This window comes from Taeniopygia guttata, chromosome 1A (genome assembly GCF_048771995.1).
Source record: "Taeniopygia guttata chromosome 1A, bTaeGut7.mat, whole genome shotgun sequence".
Taxonomy (NCBI): domain Eukaryota; kingdom Metazoa; phylum Chordata; class Aves; order Passeriformes; family Estrildidae; genus Taeniopygia; species Taeniopygia guttata.
The window spans coordinates 2,720,666-2,739,683 of NC_133025.1; the positions used below are offsets into that span (position 1 = coordinate 2,720,666).

At 44.9% G+C, this 19,018-nt stretch overlaps 1 protein-coding gene across 3 annotated transcripts in view; it reads left to right on the top strand.

Annotated features, from left to right (window-relative positions):
• PLXNA4 (plexin A4) overlaps positions 1-19,018 on the top strand; it is a 467,181-nt gene that overhangs the window by 300,479 nt on the left and 147,684 nt on the right. For all 3 annotated transcript variants that reach the window (XM_072918513.1, XM_030289996.4, XM_041720978.2), the window contains exon 5: positions 5,850-5,950. In XM_072918513.1, coding sequence (XP_072774614.1) covers positions 5,850-5,950 — 101 coding nt within the window. The remainder of the gene's footprint in view (positions 1-5,849; positions 5,951-19,018) is intronic.

Genomic DNA, 19,018 nt, shown 5'->3' on the forward strand with positions numbered 1-19,018 from the left:
GTATATTGAAATAAAAAAGTCAAAAACGGGAGCCAGAAAATTGTGACTGAGCACACAGCAGGAGCTTTTGTGAATGTATAATGGCAGAAGCAGGAGCCAAATTTCTAACAGGATTAGCTGTTCCTTTCTATCAGATCCAAAAAACTCAATCATTTTGTTTTAAATGACTTTTTGTAACTCATTCATACTAGCAATAGGGAGGGGAAGGGAGGCTGGGAGCTGGAGAATCTGAAGTTTGGAATTTAGGCAGGATCAGAGGTGAGGTGTTGTGTGAAACACCCTGAAGGAGCAGTTGAGCTCTGAACCATTCAGCACTTTGCAGATTTTGCCAGATTTTTAAGATGTCCTTGTGAGCCAGAAACTGGTGCATGATTTCTTTGGGGAGCAGTGAATGAATGTGTTGATGAGGTGAAATACCTCTTCAAATCCTGCTGCAGCCATGGCAGCTGGGCCTGCTCATTGCTCCCTTTCTGTCCCTGAGAAGGACACGAGATTCACCTTCCCCTTGTCCAACCTCTAGGATTGCATCTCACTGGGACAGAGATTATCCATCCCTCTGCTCTGCTCTGGGCAGATCTTTGGAAGCACAGCAGCTCCTGGATGTCCACCAGTACCATACCTTCATATCTCCAATATTCCAATGAAACCAGGGCCTAAAAATGTTGTCTTTAATAACCTGCTGCTCCCTGAGCAGGTGTTACCTGAACTTCCTCCTCAAATTTGTTCAGATGCCATAAACCCACACCTTCAGAGACACTGAGACAGCTCTTCCTTCTGCTGCTGACACCTCTCTCCCAGCTTCAGCTCTCCTTGATAAAGTGGGGAGATGTGGGGATGCAATCAGGGAATATCCTGAGCTGGAAGGGACCTGTGAGGTTCATCCAGTCCAGCTCATGGCCTTGCACAGACACCCTAAAATCCACCCTATGCATCCCTGAGAGCATTGTCCAACTGCTCCTGGAGCTCTGGGAGCCTTGGGAATGTGCCCATCCCATGGGGAGCCTGTTCAGTGCCCCATCACCCTCTGGGGGCAGAACCTTTCCCGATATTATATATTTTCCTAATATATGGGATATAAGCCCTGAGAACAACAGCAGTCTGTTCTTACATCCATATATTGCTCTGGCACAGTGAGACTAAAATACCAGTGAAGCTGTGACCACTGCAGGAATATAAATTACTCCAAACTGGCTCCTAATGCCCCAAAATGAAGGACATTTTCTTTTTCTGATCCTGCTGAATCCCTGGTTATGTCTGGGCAGCACTCTCAGGCACGTGGTGGATTATTGGAGTTGTCCTGTGCAGGGTGAAGGATTGAACTTCAGTGATCCTTGTGGGTCCCTTCCAGCCCAAGGACATTCCAGGATTCTGTGATATTTGCTGCAAAATGTTGAATCCAGGTTTCATTCCCACGAAGAACCACGGGTAGGGACCCTCACCAAGGTTGGGAAATGACTTTGAAGAGTTTGTCAGGCATTCCAAGGATGGAGAAGGGGTGGAGGGAGTAAGCACAGCCTGGTTTGTCATGGAGATTTCCACCTCCAGCACTGCCTGTTCCCTTCATCCAAGTGAATAATGGCAAAGCTCTTTAACTGGGAGGCTTCATGGACTTTTCTTTTGCTGACATTTTAGTGGCTGTTCCCTGGAGGCACCCAGTTAGCTCTCAAACCCTTCAACGTGGAAAGCTGAGCTGAATTAATTACAGTTTATGCTCCAAAAAGGAAAATAAGACCTCTGATGTGCCTTATTTGCTTGATGTTCTTCCTCTTTTCAGCAGACAACCCTTAGGTGGCTTTTCTTTCTGTTGCAGCTCCTTTGTTTTCTTTGTGTTTTCTTTCTGCATTAATTGGAAGGTCTGACACTTCCAGCCCAAGACATTTACCAGCGTGGTACAGTTTTAATTAATCTCACAATAAAGCTGCTAGAGGTGAACTTGTAAAAGGACTTTCAGGGCAGGAATAATGCACACAGAGACACGGGACACACACTCTGGTGGGATTGACAGGATTTGGGATGTGGGAAGCTCGTGACACATCCCTGTAGGCTCTGGGACAGCAGCACAAGCCAGGTGTGTGCTCCTAAAATCAACATATATCCCACAAAATACCCCCAAACACACTGAAAAGAAAACATTTCTGCAAAGATGAAGTCTGGGTTCCCAGAAGGTTCCTCCTGCCACTGGAACGAGCTTGGCTATCCTTTGATGGCTAATTAACTAATAAGAATAAAACATACAGAGATCACCTTTTATCTACTCTTTTTATAGTAATTTGCCAGGAAATGGCAAATTTCAGTGCTCTAGGACTTCTTTCTTGTATCTATATCTGAGCCTCAAGTGGATTTGGACTCTGAGCATTCAAGCCAGGATCAACAGGTGTTGGAAAAGTTCATTTTCTGATCTAAACTTCTTAACCAAGGCTCACTTCTACCAGACAGGTGTAAACTGGCTCTGAAATGAGGTTGGATGGAACTATCTGGAGCTAATGAGGATAAATCAAGCAGCACCATATGTCAAACTGAGGGTGGTTTGGGTGGGAACTGCAGAGCCAAACCCAACTGTGCTCACAAAATTCTAATTACCAGGTGGGGGTTGCATCTGGATTGAAGAATGGCAGATTTAGAGTCTTTCAAAACTAAATTATCTGCTCCTTCTTCAAGTCCTCTGGTGGCCACAGTGGCCAAGCTTGATGTGATCGAGATAAAATTACTCACAATATATTTTTCTAAGGTGGAAATAAGAGGTGAGAATGGCTGACATAATAAATTATAATGTAAGACTTAGAAATTATAAATTATAAACTGTAAGTTACAAATTATAATGTGATATATATTATATATTATGATTATAATCTGATACCTTTTGGTATCTTCTCATAATAATTTTTGGTTTTTTTGAATTTGGATTCAACACAGACTATTAGGTTCAACAAGTTTAATTGGGTGAAACCCTGAGGCATAAAATTTATTCTTTATGAACAGGTAATACGTTCTTGATCAGAAGCTTAAGGAAGGTGGAACAACCTCATTCATGGCCAAACAATCTTAATTTTTAAAATTCTTGAAAGAATCGTAGAATCTTTGAAAAGACCTTTAAGATCATCAAATCCAACCATTAATTCACCACTGCCAAGGCCACCATAATTAGAGAAATCTGAATGACTCCCTCCCTGTCTTGTTCTTATAACTTTTATTGCTCTGTGTCTGTTTTGATTTTGTTTTTATGCTCACGGCAATAGATTCAGGCGAGAAAAGTGAGTTTGTGCTGGTTTTTTTTGAGTTTTTCCCCCCATCCTCACTTTTTCCTTAAAGACTTTCAGTAGCTGCAGTTGGCTCCTCTGGGTGACTTGGCACAGGCACTGGTGCAATGGTAAATAAACCCCATCGTGTTTCTACCTGAAGTTTTCTAAAGCTTCTGCCACTTGCCAAAGGCAAAAATGCACATTTGCAGCTTTTGCTTATAGACTATCAACTGGGATTTGTGGGTAGGGGTGAGAAAAACAATTTCTGATAGAACCAGAAAAGGTCTTCGTACGGAGGTGGAATTTTGCCTGATATATATTTCTATTAAAATTATTAAAAAAAAAAAAAAAAAAAAAGCCAGTTTATTTAGACATGCAATCAAGATGGATCTTAGTCTCTTAGTCTGTCACTCCAGGGCTAAAACTCTCCTGAATGCAGTGCCAAGTAAAAAAATTGTCCCTGGGATCCAGGTGCATTCCCTCGTCATTTGTCAGGAGTAACTGTTCTGCAGTTTAGAGCTGGCAGTTCTCAGTGGTGTTTCATCAGGATAATACCACACTCTATCATCTGAGGGAATAAACTCTCCCTGCTGACAGGAACTGGGGTGAAGACACCAGCAATTGACTGGATATTACAGAGGCTCTCTGAAGCTTATTCAATGGAAAAGGGACTATCAGGTCATTGGGCCCAAATTGTGTGTTTGGCTTCAAAAGCTGTGAGGGGCTTAAAAAACGTAAGAGGAATCAAAATCTGTGAGACAGGAGGTCAGGCTGGGCAGTCCCTTCAACCTTTGAAACCTCTTACTGAAATACTTTAATTAAAAAGGAAAAATAAAAAAAAAATAGATGATAAAATGCGGTGTTTTGGCAGTGCCTGGGTGTTTCAGGTCCTACTCTAATGCTTTCTGAGCTGCAAAAGCAGGGCTAGAGCAAGAAAATATCCAGCCTGGTAGCCTTTGTCCCTTTCCTGCTGGGATGTCCCTCTGCAGGGATGGAAGAAGTGATGGTTGGAGAGATGCATGGACAATGGAGAGTGGAGCTAATGCTCTCCTTGGACCAGCAGTGGTGGTGGCAGTGGGGACTGGTGGTGGCAGGAGGTCATGGGAGGGACACAAAGACATCACAAGAGCTCAGTTCTCACAGGAAACCAGAAAGATCGATGAGATCCAGGGAACTCACCTTGCTGCAGAAGATCTCCCTGTTGTCCATTTGAAATGAATTAACTTAATTTCAAGATGCCACATCCCCACAGCCTGCCTGATGTGCTGATTGCTGGGAAATCCTGCAAGGGATGAAGGGCTACAGAGGAGAGGGAAAAGTCACAGGGGACATAGACCAGGGTGTGGACAGGGACTGCACCAGGCTTGTTAGCATGAGGAACACACAAAACCACAGAATATGATTATCTGCAGTTGCTTTTATTGAAGAGCTCTGGGAATCAGGGGTACAGACCCAAATCTGACTCTGACATGGCTTTTGAGCTGAAGGTATTTTATATTCTATCGTTATATAACTTGCATATTAATTATTAAACTTAGATTGTTCTATTGTATACATTGATCTTACTCAAGCATGATCTTTTCAAAGCCCCCTGACCACAGTTCCTCATGATTATTCTTATGATCAAACAGTAATTATATTTAATTACTAAACAATCATTGCATCTTACAATTATATCACATACTGGTTACACAGGTGCAGTTCTAGCAAGTACAAGGCCTATACTTTCCCAGGGCATTATCCCAGTGTTGGAATCTGTGGTATTGAGATGAATCCAAGATTGTAGAAAGTCTCTGTCTGTCAGCCCCGCTGCCAAAGCAGAAGCCATAATTGGTCTGTGCTGGTTTCAAGGTTGTTTATTCTGTTTATCTCTAACATGTTCTGCTGCCCTGCCGCAGCTCTGTCCTGCAGGGCAGCGTGTGGGGCTCTGCCCTCAGTGGGATGTTACAAACATTAAATACCAGAAACTACCTGTGCTGGATTTACAATAACGTGCCAATATCTGTCACCTACGTTGGACAGTGTGTCCCCAGCCTGAACCAACAGAAAAATGCCAACACTGCAGTGAAACATGGAGGGCATGAAGAAGGAGAAAAAGGACAAGACACACCCAATTTCCTCCATCTTGTCCCCTTTGGACCCCTTATCTAGAATCCTAAAATTTTAGTTTTGCACCTGTGCCACACTTAATTATTACTTATATCAAACACTCGGAGTTTGTAATTCATCCTGTAAGATTGGAAAGTCTTTTCCATGGACAGAGATCACAGACAGTGTCTCTGGGGGCTCTGTCCAGGGGGGTTCCTGACCCCTGCCAGGGTCCCAGACCTTCCAGGGCAGCCAGAGGGATGCTCTGGATTCCCACATCCCAGGGCTCACTAAGCCTAACTTTCCTTCTAACTCCCCAAATCCTCATGATTTTAAAACCCTTTTACTATCAGGCTGAACTCTGGAGCAAAACCATCCCCATCCCCCTGCCTGCCCAGCGCTGCACAGGAGTTCCTGCGGGAGCACAGGCACCAGGGGAAGGGGACAGGGATGGTGGCACTTCCATCCAGCCGTTCTCAGCCACGTGAGAAGCCTGACAGGTTGTCCCCTTTCCTCCTGCAGCTCACCAGGGTGCCCGTGGAGTCGTGCAGCCAGTACGAGACCTGCAGCGAGTGCCTGGGCTCGGGGGACCCCCACTGCGGATGGTGTGTCCTGCACAACACGTGAGTACCCGTGGGCTCTGCCACTGAGACAGAGTGAACATTTAACAGGGTAGAAATCCATTTGGATTGAGGTGAAATGTGCCACTTTGAGCTTGCTAGATATGCTGTTTAGTCTGGTAACTGCAGCACTAGCAAAACTACCCCAGCTAAGGAGAAAAGAATGCAAATTTCACACTAAAAAGGTAAGAGATAAGAAAAGCTCCTTGAGCCTTGAAACAGCACAGAGTGACCCAGGAGTTCTTTCTGTACTTTCTGACAAAAACTGAGTACAAGTGTAACTAGCTGTAAATATAATGTGAAATCAGCAGAATGAATATGCATGAACCTATTGTGAAATTCTATGCGTATAGAAATTAGCTAAGAGTAATAAAAAAAGATCAGGGGTTCTCAGGGGGTGCATGCCCTTTGAAGGGAAATCCCAGTGCTGTAATAAAAACATACAATCCCTACAAATCTGTACTGGAATTGTGGGGTTTTGATTTTTCATCTACCACCATGCCAGCCCTGCCTGTCCCCACCACCTGCCCTCGTGCTAGCACAGCTGATGCCTGGAGAGGCGACCTAGAACGGAGTCTATTCAGGCAAGGAGCAGTTTTCTTCATTAAGCAAGGATTTAAGTGGTTTTTACTGTTAATACATGAAGGTAATACACGTACCTCAAATCATGTCTCATGAAAAAACCCAATTTACTTGGTAGCAAAGCCATATCCACCAAAATGAAGTGAGCAGTGACATTGTTCAAACCTAAGAGAACAGTGATGGTTGGATGATAATCTAACCCTTTAAGATGATAATCTTAACCCTTGATTCTAACAAAATTCAGTAATAGAAGCGTTCTGAAATTAACAGGTTCAGGGTGTTCAATACAACAATTTTCTTAGGACTGAAATGTTCTTGCTTACCTCACTGCATCATCTATTACCATTGTGAGAAAAAAGTTAGTACACTTCCTTTTTCTTATATTTTGCACTTAGTGGCACACTAGACATGGTTTATTTTCAACAAGCTAAATAATCAGTCAACTCGATCCAGATTATTTTTCTACTTTCCTGCATGGGGATTTCCTGTTAAAGGAATAAAGTAGAGATTTATTTAAAGGCCTTCAAAGGATACATCTTGGGCAGTGCAAGAGCCTGGCTGTGGCTACACCCAAGATGCACTCTGAGTTACAAGTTTTCACACTTTTATAAGTTTTGATCCATTTCCATATCGGGAATTCATTGTCCAATTACAGCTCCAGGTTATGCAGTCCCATCCTCCCAAATTGCTCTCCTCAATTCGCTGTTGTTTGCACTTTTTGGGCTCCAATCTGCCCAAAACCCAAGCTGTCCTTGGTTCTGGGGCTGGAAAGGGATTGTTTTGTCTGACTGAGCTGTGAGGAGAACTTGCTGACACTTTATATAAAGGTCAGAGTTACACATTAATGCAGTACAGAATCTGGAAAATATGAAAGATAAAACTTAAGGCATCAAGGTAGAGGGGCAAAATGCTGTCACAGTCCCTGGCTGATCCAGGTACATCCAAAAAAAATCTCTGGATTTGCTGGGGAGAGACTTTGCTTAATTGTGAAGGGTATTTTTTGGAAGATGAGGGGAAGGAAGGGTGGTAGAGGCTGGACAGAGCTTCTCCATCAGTTTGCTGACTGCACCAGCAAAGCAGCCTGATGTGTTTTGAATTCAACACTCCATCAACTCTTCTCTGGGTCACATTTTCCTGGTGGTTTCCATTCCATTCAAGGGAATTTTGCACTGACCATTAGCCCTTCTCTCAGCACCTACAGCTTTCCACTGCTGACCTGAACTTCTCCTCTTTTGGACTTGTCATGATCTCCATTGCCCTTAGAGAGGAATCAGATCCCAATAAACAACATGGAATCCACTCCGGGGCAGTTTTCATTGGGATCTTATGGTTTAACAAGCCAAGCAGGGGCCTCATTCCACTCCCCATCATTTTGTGGTACTGGTTTGCCCACTGCTTCACGAGGATCCAGGTGTCCTCATATTGGGATGTCAGTTCATTCTTGTTTTTCCTTAAGCTTTTTAGTGATGCTATCGGTCTTGCCTCTCTGCAGCCTTTCCCTGAATGATCTCCTCCTGCAGGGAGCCCTCTGCCAAAGCTGTGGAGAGGGAGGTGTCAGCTTGGCTGAGCTCCTGGCTCTGAGTGACAGGGAGGTCTCGTTTGCCAAGCCCCTCTCAGCAGAGACTGTGGCTGGGAAGTGCATGGGATCTGTCCAGCCAGGGCTCCAGCTGAGAGTGGCTCTGCAGGGTGTTGTCACTCCCAGCCTCACGGTGTCCTTGGCAGCCTTGGAGGGTTTTTCTGATGGGCCCTGCTCTTGTTGGTCTTCACCTGAGTTCTTCCCTTTGAGTTGCAAACTCTCCAGGTGGAGACAGGGATCCAGTTGAAGTGATAGACTTTGCTACCTCTCCTTGCTGGAACAGAAGGGAACAAACCTGGACCATATTCCAGCCTTCTGTCGCTGCTCTGAATGCTCTGCTTCTGTCAGCTTGTGTGACCCTCATCCAAAACCATGTCAGTCTGTTTAATTTCAAATCAGATCTGGGGGATCTGTCCCAAAACATGTCCAAAAATGGGGCTCGTGCTCTGAAATTGTTCAAGGGAACCTTGGCAAACCAGTCCTGAATTGTGGTGTGGTGGGTAAGAGCCCAGAAAATTTCATCCTGCTGACCTGAGGATATTTCCATTTGACACAGAGCTTTATAGTGTGTTCCCATCCCATCCCATCCTGCATCCATCCTCCAGGACACCGTGTGCTTGCTGTCAGGGAAGGGACAGCACAGATATGTGCAAGAAAGCATAGAAAGGCATGGATTTGTTCATTGATTGTACCACAGCAATGCTGGACATTCCATCTCCTTACATCCAGGGTCAGTGGCAACAAACAATCAAAACATGCAGCAATAAATCCCCAGAAGGAGAGAGAAGGGACACAGACAACTGCAGACTCTGCAGCAGCTCATCCTGAGGGGTACTGGAAATGAAATGGAGGGTGATGGGTGGGGCTGGCAGATTCAACTTGATTAGAAAAACATCTCTGTCCAAGCTCAATCCTGAGGGAGAAGTGTGTCTGGAGTCTGGACCTGGCTGATGGCAATGTGCCCTCCTCCCTCTGGCCACTCAACCTCTGATTCCTTATCTGGAAAAGAGAAACACCTCTTATTTATGTACCTTGCAGCAGGGTCACTGAGATTGATTCCCTGTGGGGTTTTTTAAAAGCACTTTGAAGGCAAATGTTATCAAATCCCACTTCAAGTCTGTTGCTTCCCTCTAGTTTTCCCCACAGTTAAGAAATCAGATTTTCTGTCCTAGTTTGGGAGGTGTTCTCAGTTCAGCCTCAGGTGCTCCTTTCTGAGTTTGACTTTCCTCATCCTTTTGGGCAGCCCTGAGAGCAAAGGAGCCAATTACATCCCATTCAACAAGTTTTGGCTGCACAGGATATTCAGGGTAAGGACACTGGAATACTGAGTCTCTCATTAGAAATTTTTGCACATCAAAATCCCTCAAGCCTCATTAACAGACTTTTCCTCAAGTGGGATAACGTCATCAACAACTCCTGCACAAGGATCCCTGGGGAAAAATGCCATAAACATTTCCCATCCTGGCTGCTAACCCTTCCCTCTTCCCTCCCAGTCAGGAATCCCAGGGGATTCCCAGTGCAGGGCTGAACCAGTTGTGAAAAACGCCAATCACTTGGTTTTTTAAATTTTTAAAGTTTAATAATAATAAAATGGTTATAAAAATGATCATACAATTAGAGTAATAAAGTTTAGAGCTAGGACAATTACAAGACAATAAAAAGCAAAGAATTATGGATGTCCGGATGCTCTTGGACACTAAGTCATGAAAAGCATGACTTGTGAACAAAGGAATCACCCTAAAACAAATACACTGTTGCATATTCATATATCCTTCATGCTTGTGCATACATTTTTTTCTAAACAAGAAACTCTGTCTGTTGTATGTCAACTGTTCCTTTAATCCCCATGGCATCTTTGAGTCTGAGCAAGGCCTGAAGAAATTAGCTTCTTCTGATAAAAAGCCATAAATTCCTCTCCTTTGGAAGATTTAGGTGTTGCTCAAAGCGAGTATCTCATCCTTAAAAAAAAAAAAAACTTCCCCCACATACATAGTCTCTATTTTAACATTATGTTGGAACCTAAAACTGTGTTTAACACACTACTTAAGAGAATTAATACAGCATAACTTTCTGACATTACACATATAATATTCATTGTAACATTTGCGAAAAGCCAATTATAAAATATGCATTTTTCACACAGTGATGTGGAAGGCAAGGGGGAGGCAGCTGGGCTGTGCAAGAGCTGGGGTAGAGCAGGGCTGGGAGCCAGGATTTTGCTCCTCCTCCAGTATAAACCATCAAGAGGAGCAGTGCTGGACTGGGAGACAGGTGAAAACTGCCCAGTGGGTGTTGCCCTGATTTTTAAAAGTGCTAAGTGCTCTTTTATAATTCTTTTAAAAGTTTTAAAGTTCTTTCAAAAGTTTTCTATGCCTTCTGATGTTTACATATTTCTACTTGAGTTCTCACGCACTGTTCATGGAAATAATGATTGTTTTGCATTCTTTGTGAGAGGAGAGAATTGATAGACTTAGTTTGACTAGTGTGGTTGAAGAGGTGGCAATTCCATCTTCCAATTCACTGTTACTTTTAGAATTCTATATATTGTGAGGTCAAAATTTAAATTAGTTCTTTTCCTCTTTTGACCTTACCAAGCTTCTGTGTACTCATTTTGTGTCCAATAGCGACAAATGGGATGGTGGTTTTGTCTCTCCCATGCACACCTCTCTTATTTTGGGATTTTCCCTCCAAGGGCTGATCCCCAGACCCCATTTCCAGCTCTCCTCATCTCCCACCACCGAGAGGTCTGGGGTTGGCTCTCTCATCCCTCTTTTCCTGGTAGAGCCGGGCTGTCTGTGCCCAGGGCAGCGTGCCAGGGCTCGGGAATCGATTTCCACAGCTCTGCTGTCCTAACCTTACACCGAGAAACTCGAGTCCTCTGAGAGAGAGGCAGAGACAGACAGACCCACAGACGGCTGCAGGAGAAGGGGGGGAGGATTGATTGGCTTCTGCCCCGAGGAGAGGAGCTGATACAGAGCAGGAGCTTTTCATCTCTGTATCTTTACCCCCATCTTGTCCCCCCTCCTTCTCCCAGCTCTGCTCAGGCCTCTTTAGGTGGTGATGAATCATTTACTTGGTGTAAATTGAAATTGTGGCTCTGCACAGGTCTCAGGAGGAGGGAGAGGGGCTGGGCTGGGAGCAGTGGGGATGGACCAGGCTGCAAAGCTGGCGCTGGGTACCTGCTGCAAGGTCACAGCAATGTCACCAGCCCGGATGGGGACTGCAGAGAGGGCTGAGAGCAAAGTGAATTTTCTGCAAGCCTGGAATGGATTCAGCAGCTCCCTCCTGTGTCAGAAGCAGCTCTCCCCAAAGATGCCACCCAAATCTGACCACTCTTCTAATCCCCTGGCAAGTTACTCCTTGTCTCACCCATACCCGAACTGTAACCACCCCTCTTCCTTCTTTCCCACCAACAGTTCAAGCTCTTTATCCCCAGAGCAAGGATAAACCCTTCAGCTACTTACAGAGCCCTCCCTAATTCTAGATTGGATATTTGGAAGGAATTCTTCCCTGTGAGGGTGGACAGGCCCTGGCACAGATGCCCAGAGAAGCTGTGGCTGCTCCTGGATCCCTGGAAGGCCAGGCTGGATGGGGCTTGGAGCACCCTGGGACAGTGGGAGGTGTTCCTGCCCATGGCAGGGGGTGGAATTGGGTGATTTTGAGGTTCCCTTCTAACCAAACCATTCTATTATTCATTCTATATATTTATATATATTTTTATATTTTTTAATATTTTTATATATTTATATATATTTAATATATTTTATATATAAATATAAATTTTATATTCATGTTATATATTTATATATGTTTATATCCATTTTATTATTATGAACTTTCACCGGACCATCTGCATGTGGTCACCATGCAGGTTTTCAACCCTGCACAGCATCCCTGGGTTGTGTTTAACATCCAAGATGGAAATCTGGAGCAAAAAAGCAGCGTCCCTATAGAGAAAGGAAATATTTCATTACAGGAAATCCACATGTGGGTGCAAAGGGACCTGTCCCAGGCTCTGCCACATTAGTGACACTCCTGGATTTTGGCTTTGCTGCCTCATTTCATCCCATGCAGCATCCATCTAATTCCAAGAGGAATGGCTGAACACACACAAGCTGTCCTTAAGGAGGATGCACCCCCAGGCACCAGCCTCCTTCTGCTCTGGAATCTGCCCTTGCAGGTCTGGGCACTCCTTGGCTGGCAGGTCATTAATTGCAATCAGGGAGGGAGTCAGTCCCATTTTCTGGGAGAACTTGTGATATTTCAAAACTTTTTTTTTTTTTTTTTTCCCCTCCAGCTCTCAGTAGCCAATTATTTTTTTTAATAAGCAATGTTCTTGAAAGCTGTTCTGGAAGGGGCTGATTCCATTTCGTAATTGGAGAATGATTCATTTAGACTTTAGAAGTCCTTGTTTTGGGGTTTGATTTCAGTTTTCAGCAAAATTGCTTGAGATTTCAAAATAAAAAGTCATTCTGAAAGGAAGCATTATTTTTTTATTATTATTTTTTTTCCTTTAGAATGAAACATTTGGGCATCTGTGATTTCTTTCTCCCCCAGAAGTCTTTACCAGCCCTAGAGACTGAGCAAAGCAGTCAACAAGCACTGTTGGTTTAGAGGAACTGACATTTGCTGTGGAGGGAAGAGGGATTGTTTAAGCATCTCCAGTCTGTCCTGCTTGGAGATATCAGAGCCAGGAGCTGGCTCTGCTCCCTGCACTCCTCTGCTCAGCTCTGAGGAGCTGCTCGTGTCCTCTGTGTGTCCTTCTGGCACCCAGAGCCTCCCCAGGGCACCCGAGCTGGCTCTGTTGGCTTTGCAGAGCATGTGCCAGCAGATCCTGCTGCTCCTGAACCTTGGGAATAGGATCCAGTGGCCTCCTGAAGGTGTCCTCACCCCATGGAAGAAGCAGTGACATAAGTCTCTCACACCTGGGCCACACCAGTCACCTTTCTGGATCCCTTTGGCTCTGGGTTAGTCCAGGGAGGGCCAAAATCTCCCCCACATAATTCCTCAGGTGGAGCTGGTCTGGATTAATCGTTAATTTTTGGATCCCTGCTGTTATGAGACACCTCAGAAGCCACCGTGATGCCTTGAGAAGGCTGAGCTAGAGCAGAGGCTGGGCTGAACTAAAGAATAAATCAGGGATTTATGAAAAGCATCTCCTCCATGGATCCACCTTGGGCAGCACCAGAGCCCAGCCAGGGCTGCACCCAAGATGACCCAAAATGGCCCCAAAATGCCCGAGCGCTCCCGGGGGCTCTCCCTGGGATCAGTTCTGCTCCATTGGCACCTTGGAGTTCATTGTCCCATTCCAGCTTTAGCCCAGGCAGTCCCACCCTGCTTGTTTTTCTCTCTCCAGCCCACGGTGTTTGTGCTCCTGGGCTGAGATTTGGATCATTTGTCCTTGGTGCCCAGCTGGAGCAGGAATTGTTTTGTCTCCCTGCTCTGTGCAGAGAGCTCACCATCCCATAATGTGAAGCTCAGACCCACACACTAAAGCAGCTCAGTGTGGGTCTCAGATTCAGTCAAAGAGAGAAACGGGAGTTTCTAGCCAGGCAGAAGCCTGGGAAAGAGATAGAGAAGAATGTAAACAATTGTTTATCTCTCTTGTTTTTCACATTGTTTATAGTTAAGTTCTATCACTGTGCATCAAGCACTTTACACCAATGCAGTGAGTTGTTTTCACTTCAGGACCAATGGTGTTGGTCCTCACAAAGCTCTGTATAAAAGAGCGGTGTATTTTGAATAAATCAGAGTTTTACTCTCAGCAGCTTGCTGAGCCAGAGTCTCTTCATTCTCGTCCTGCCTCGACAGTGACAGCTCAGAATCTGAAAAATATAAAAGCTAAACCTGAGCTATCAATGGGAGAATTTTTTGGTCTCCCAACAAGAAGCCAGCCCTGTTCAGAGGGGTTTGATGCCGTTCTCTGGCAGCAGACACCCACCCCAGTGTCCGAGGAGTGACCTTCCACATTCTCCTGCTCTCCACCTCGTCCCATCCACCACAGCCACTTGTGTGGACAACTCATCCCCTTGAAACTACAGCTCTCCTTTCCAACATGACATGAAGGAAAAAAAAAAAAAAAAATAGGCATTTAAACAAGCTGTTTTCTAGTGATCACAGTGGAGGGGGAGGGAGGTTTGCTATCCACACTCAGACTCACTGCCAGACCAGGAGAAAAAAAAGGGAAAAGTTGCAAAGTGCAGCTCGTGGTGTCTGGGCTCAGCAGGTAACCTGATGCACTGCCTGTGGCAGAGCTCATTGATCGCCCCTGGCTTTAACTTTCTTGGTCAAAGTCTTCTGAACCACCAGAGAGTCTCAGGTAACCCCAGCTGCCTTCACAGGCTGCAATAAGACCTTTCCTGAAGGGTCTTTTTCTTGTTCGACTTTCTGCTGTCTGAAAGCCTGTGACTCTTTCAGGCTGAGAGGTTTTGTTCTTTCTTTTTTTTTCCTTTTTTCCCTCCTTGTTTTTGCCTCATGGTCTTTTCCTCCAGTGCTGCTTCCAGAAAGGTCTGTGTGGGTCAGGCTTCAGGGATTCAGAGGGGCAGGATGTTGGAATATCACTCCTGGGCCCCTCTGAGCTTTAACAGTGAAAAAAGAAGGATTTCCTGACTCTTGCAGGGGTTTGTGATCCTATAAACCCTCAGCTGTCCCTGCCTTGTACTCCCCATACAGTTTTTTCCCAAGGTGCAAACTGGAATCCCTCTAATAAGGCAGCAATTTGGGCTGCTATTTTGGAGCAATTTGGACTTTTTCATCATTCCAAGCAAGTTTTGCACTTGCCTGGAATGATGCAAAAGCCAGAGAATCAGGGAATATCCTGAGCTGGAAGGGACCCATATGGATCATCAAGGTCCAACTCTTGGCCCAGCACACAACAGCCCCAAAAATCACATCAAGTGCCTGAGAACATTGTCCAAACTCTTCCTGAGCTCTGGCAGGGTTGGGGCCATCACCTGTTGCACTGCCTGACCACCCTCTGGGTCTCACAATCGTGGTTGGTGCCACTTTTATAGGAAAATCTTTATGCTTTCCTGCCCCAACACTGTCCTGCCATGGGGCAGCTCTTGAAGCCTTCAGACACCCGTGAGTCCTGTCAAAGGTACCTGATAATTGTCCTGATCTTCCTGAGGATGGAGCAGCCACGTGGAGAACGTGGTTTCCAGCTCAAATCCTGTTTTTTAATTGGAAATCCGTGTCCATTTTGGCTGTGCCTCCCCATCAGAGAGGAGACTCAGAGCTACTTCAGTTGTTAAGTTCAACACCCCAGTGTGTCTGAGGTATTTGTGGAAATTTATCTCTGGAAAGGAGATTTCCAGTTCTGTGCTGCAGCATAATGGGAAGAAAAACATGAATGCTGGGGAGGAAAAAAAAAAAGTAATTCCATGAAATTTGAATCCTTTCGGTTGGTTTGAAAGTCTCCAATCATTTGTTTGGCAGTAAGTGGCGGCAAAGGCAGGAGTGAATGAGCTCTCAGGATGTCTTGGTTTGACTCCTCCTGTCTCAGAGCTGGCCTGAGAGCCCCTTCCACCTGAAAGTGGAGTCATCTTCCCAAAATTGGCCTTGGCACAGAACAACTCCCGCTCCTTCCCAGGCAGTTATGGAAACTGGAGCCGGTGTTTCAGAGGGAAGAACAGCAGGGGAGCATCAAAGCATCCTGCCCAGGGAATCTCTGATCTGAGGTACAGCTAAAGTACCCATCCTTTCACACCTTTGGAGCAAGGAAATAGCCCCAAATGTGACAGCTCTGCAATGGCCTTTTGAAATGAGATCGGGGCTCTTAGCCCAGGGAGGAGGAGGAGGGAATTCTCAGCTATTGATGGTGATAAAGCCCTGAGTGAATCAGAGGCTCCTGGGTGTTGCTGTTGAGGTAGGATGGGAATGAAGGGGCTCTGATTTAGAAGGCTGTGAGAGTAAAACTCTGATTTATTTAAAATACACTGCTTTTTTATACGAGTTTTGTGAGGACTAACTCCATTGGTTCTGAAGTGAAAACAACTTACAGCATTGGTGCAAAGTGCTTGATGCATAGTGATAGAACTTAACTATAAACAATGTGAAAATCAAGAGAGATAAAGAATTATTTACATTCTTTTCTAGCTCTTTCCCAGGCTTCTGCCCGGCTGGAAACTCTCAGTTTCTTTCTTTGACTGAATCTGAGACCCACACCTGGGAATCCTGTTTCTCTACAGATAACACTGAATAAACCCCTCTGAGCAGATCCCCAGTCCTGGAGAACCGATCCATTTGTGCATCCATTCCCTAAATGCCATCGTGTCCCCTTTGGGCGCACTTTCCCTGCCCTGGTGAGCCAGGGCAGAGCTGTGCCCTTGACAGGTTGATTATCTCAGTGGCTGTCCCTGCCTGAGGCAAATCAGGGACAGCACTGGGCACTGTGGGCCATAGGACGCAGGCGTGTGGTAAATGTATTTTGATAACCACCTTTCCTTTGATTAGCTAATTTTGCTAGAGGGCAGTGGGGAAGGGTGGGAAGATAATTAGTTTGTGCAGGGGGTTCCAGCAGAAGCTCTCTCCTCGTGCAAATGTGTGAGTTTGGTGCCCTACTTGGGATTTGTCTCCGTCACAGGAACATTGGCAGCTCGGGTTGAGCATTGCAGAAAGTTCATCCCCTTCAGGGGAAGGTGTCTGGGTGAAATATCTGCATATCCCACAGGGAGGGAACAAGGACAGGGGAAAGCTGCATGGCCACCCTGAGCAGCCTTAAAAATCTTAAAAATCAGGTGTGCACTGGAGCTGAGATGCAAAGTTACAGGGACTGTCACACGGAACGAGTATTCCCTGACTTGAATTGCAGCATGGACGTTGGCAGAGCCAGCAGGGCGATTCAGACCTCAAGAAGCATCAAAATAAGGAATAGTTGAGGTGCTTGAGATAAATATTCTGAGTGCCAGAGCTCACCCTCGGTCAGGGGTGGTTCTGTGTGGTAGAAAAATCTCTTTTTCAACCCGTGTTTTCAAAAAAAAGCTCAGAAGTCTTCTGTTGTTCGGTCTCAAGGCAGTTTATTGCAAGTTATCTAAATGATTTTCTTCTGGGGCTGCTGTGGTTTGCTCACAGCTCAGGCAGAGGCACACACACACCCTGACATCCTCTCTGACTCCCGACTGCTTCTTCTCTCCCCGCCCAGGGCTGCTGCTGTCTTTTATATGATACATTACGTGTTACATGGGTACAGTTTTTCCCCAATGCCTATTACCTATATTAAATGGTGCTTTTCTATCTTTTATATGGTACATTACGTGTTACATGGTTACAGTTTTTCCCCAATGCCTATTACCTATATTAAATGGTGCCTTTCTACTCCAAACCAATCTGTGAGTGCCAACATCACCAAGAACATGGAGGCAAGGAAGGAGAAAGAGGGAGGACAGGGCAGGCCCAAATCCCTCCATCTTAAACCCTCTGACCCCCATGTACAAAACCAAAACCCCCCTGTACAGCACTCAAAAATTCTTCCCTCTACTTTGTGACTACTTCTACTCTAATATCTAAACTTTTGTGACTTCTTGTTCTTCCTGCAAGGTTGGTAAATCGTTCCATGGCTCAAACCCAAAATCACAGCTGTTTCCAGCTGCCTGCCAGGGTCTCAAATGCTTCTGACCAGGGCCTGGAACCTCCAAAAATGTCAGAGGGACATTTTGAGTTCCGACACTGAGGAGGATGGAAATGCTGAAAGCTCTGCTGGGACAGAGTGGAGGAGCTGGAGGATGATTCTGCCTAGCCTGGATAAAGGGATTTGAGAGGTCAGGGACGTGGGAATTGCTGTGGGCTGAAGGACTGAGTCACTGTTGTAAGACAAGATGTGGGACAGGCTCTGGCTGGAGAAAACACGTCCTGAACCCCTTGGTACATTGAGAAAGGAACGTCAGCACGATCCACTGGCTACAGAATTTTCCTTAGGCAAGAGAGAGCAGAATTAATTTCCTTGCTCTGCCATAGTACCTTGCATGGTTCTGGACAAATTACTCAGGATGGGATTTATCTCATCTGCTGCTCGCTTTCCTGTCTCTGCAGACAGTGGAGACAAGGACTTTTTCTGAGCACATTCCTCCTGACCCTGAGGTGTTGAAGGTAGTGGAATAATTGCCCTCTGGAAGTGCCAGTTTCTTTTAGTAGCTACAGAAGAGCCTTAACGAGTATTTCAAACAATGTCCGACTTAAAATGACTCCAGTCTTTTAGCCCCTTGTTTGTAGGACAGGAGTAACAGTTCCTCACCTCATGAGTGGGTGTGTGAGATCCTAAGGCTTGAAGCATTTTGGACAAGGGGTGGATTGCAGAAGTCCTGTTGGAAGCTGGATGTGATGACTGCAGTATAATAAATATATATTTATAGCCATATATTCATATTTTTATATATTTGTATATTTATATTTATAGTTTAGGTATATAAATATAAATATAAATATAAATATAAATATAAATATAAATATAAATATAAATATAAATATAAATATAAATATAAATATAAATATAAATATAAATATAAATATAAATATATGAAACATATAAAATATATGAATATATAAAGATATAAATTTAAAAAAGCATGCATAAAGCATATATAGAGCACAAAAATAATAGTTCCATCTCACAAGTGTCTGAGTAGGTTTTGAGTTTGTTCAATTAGAGCAGAAGGAGCCTTGGCAGACGTGACAAGGTGCAAACACACGTGCAATTCCTTGATTATCCCATCGAACCCCCTTCTGTTAGAGCAGGGGTGGCAGCAGAAGGGTTAAGGCAGACAGGGATGAAGCAAAGCTCCCCATGCCTTGCTTCTCCCTCCCATATCTCATTCCCAATGCCTCCTGCCCCTCTGCCCCAGGCAGTGGAGGAGATCTGCATTTTAATTGAGACATGTGAAGAAAATAACCTCAATCTAACTCAGCCTAACTTCCCC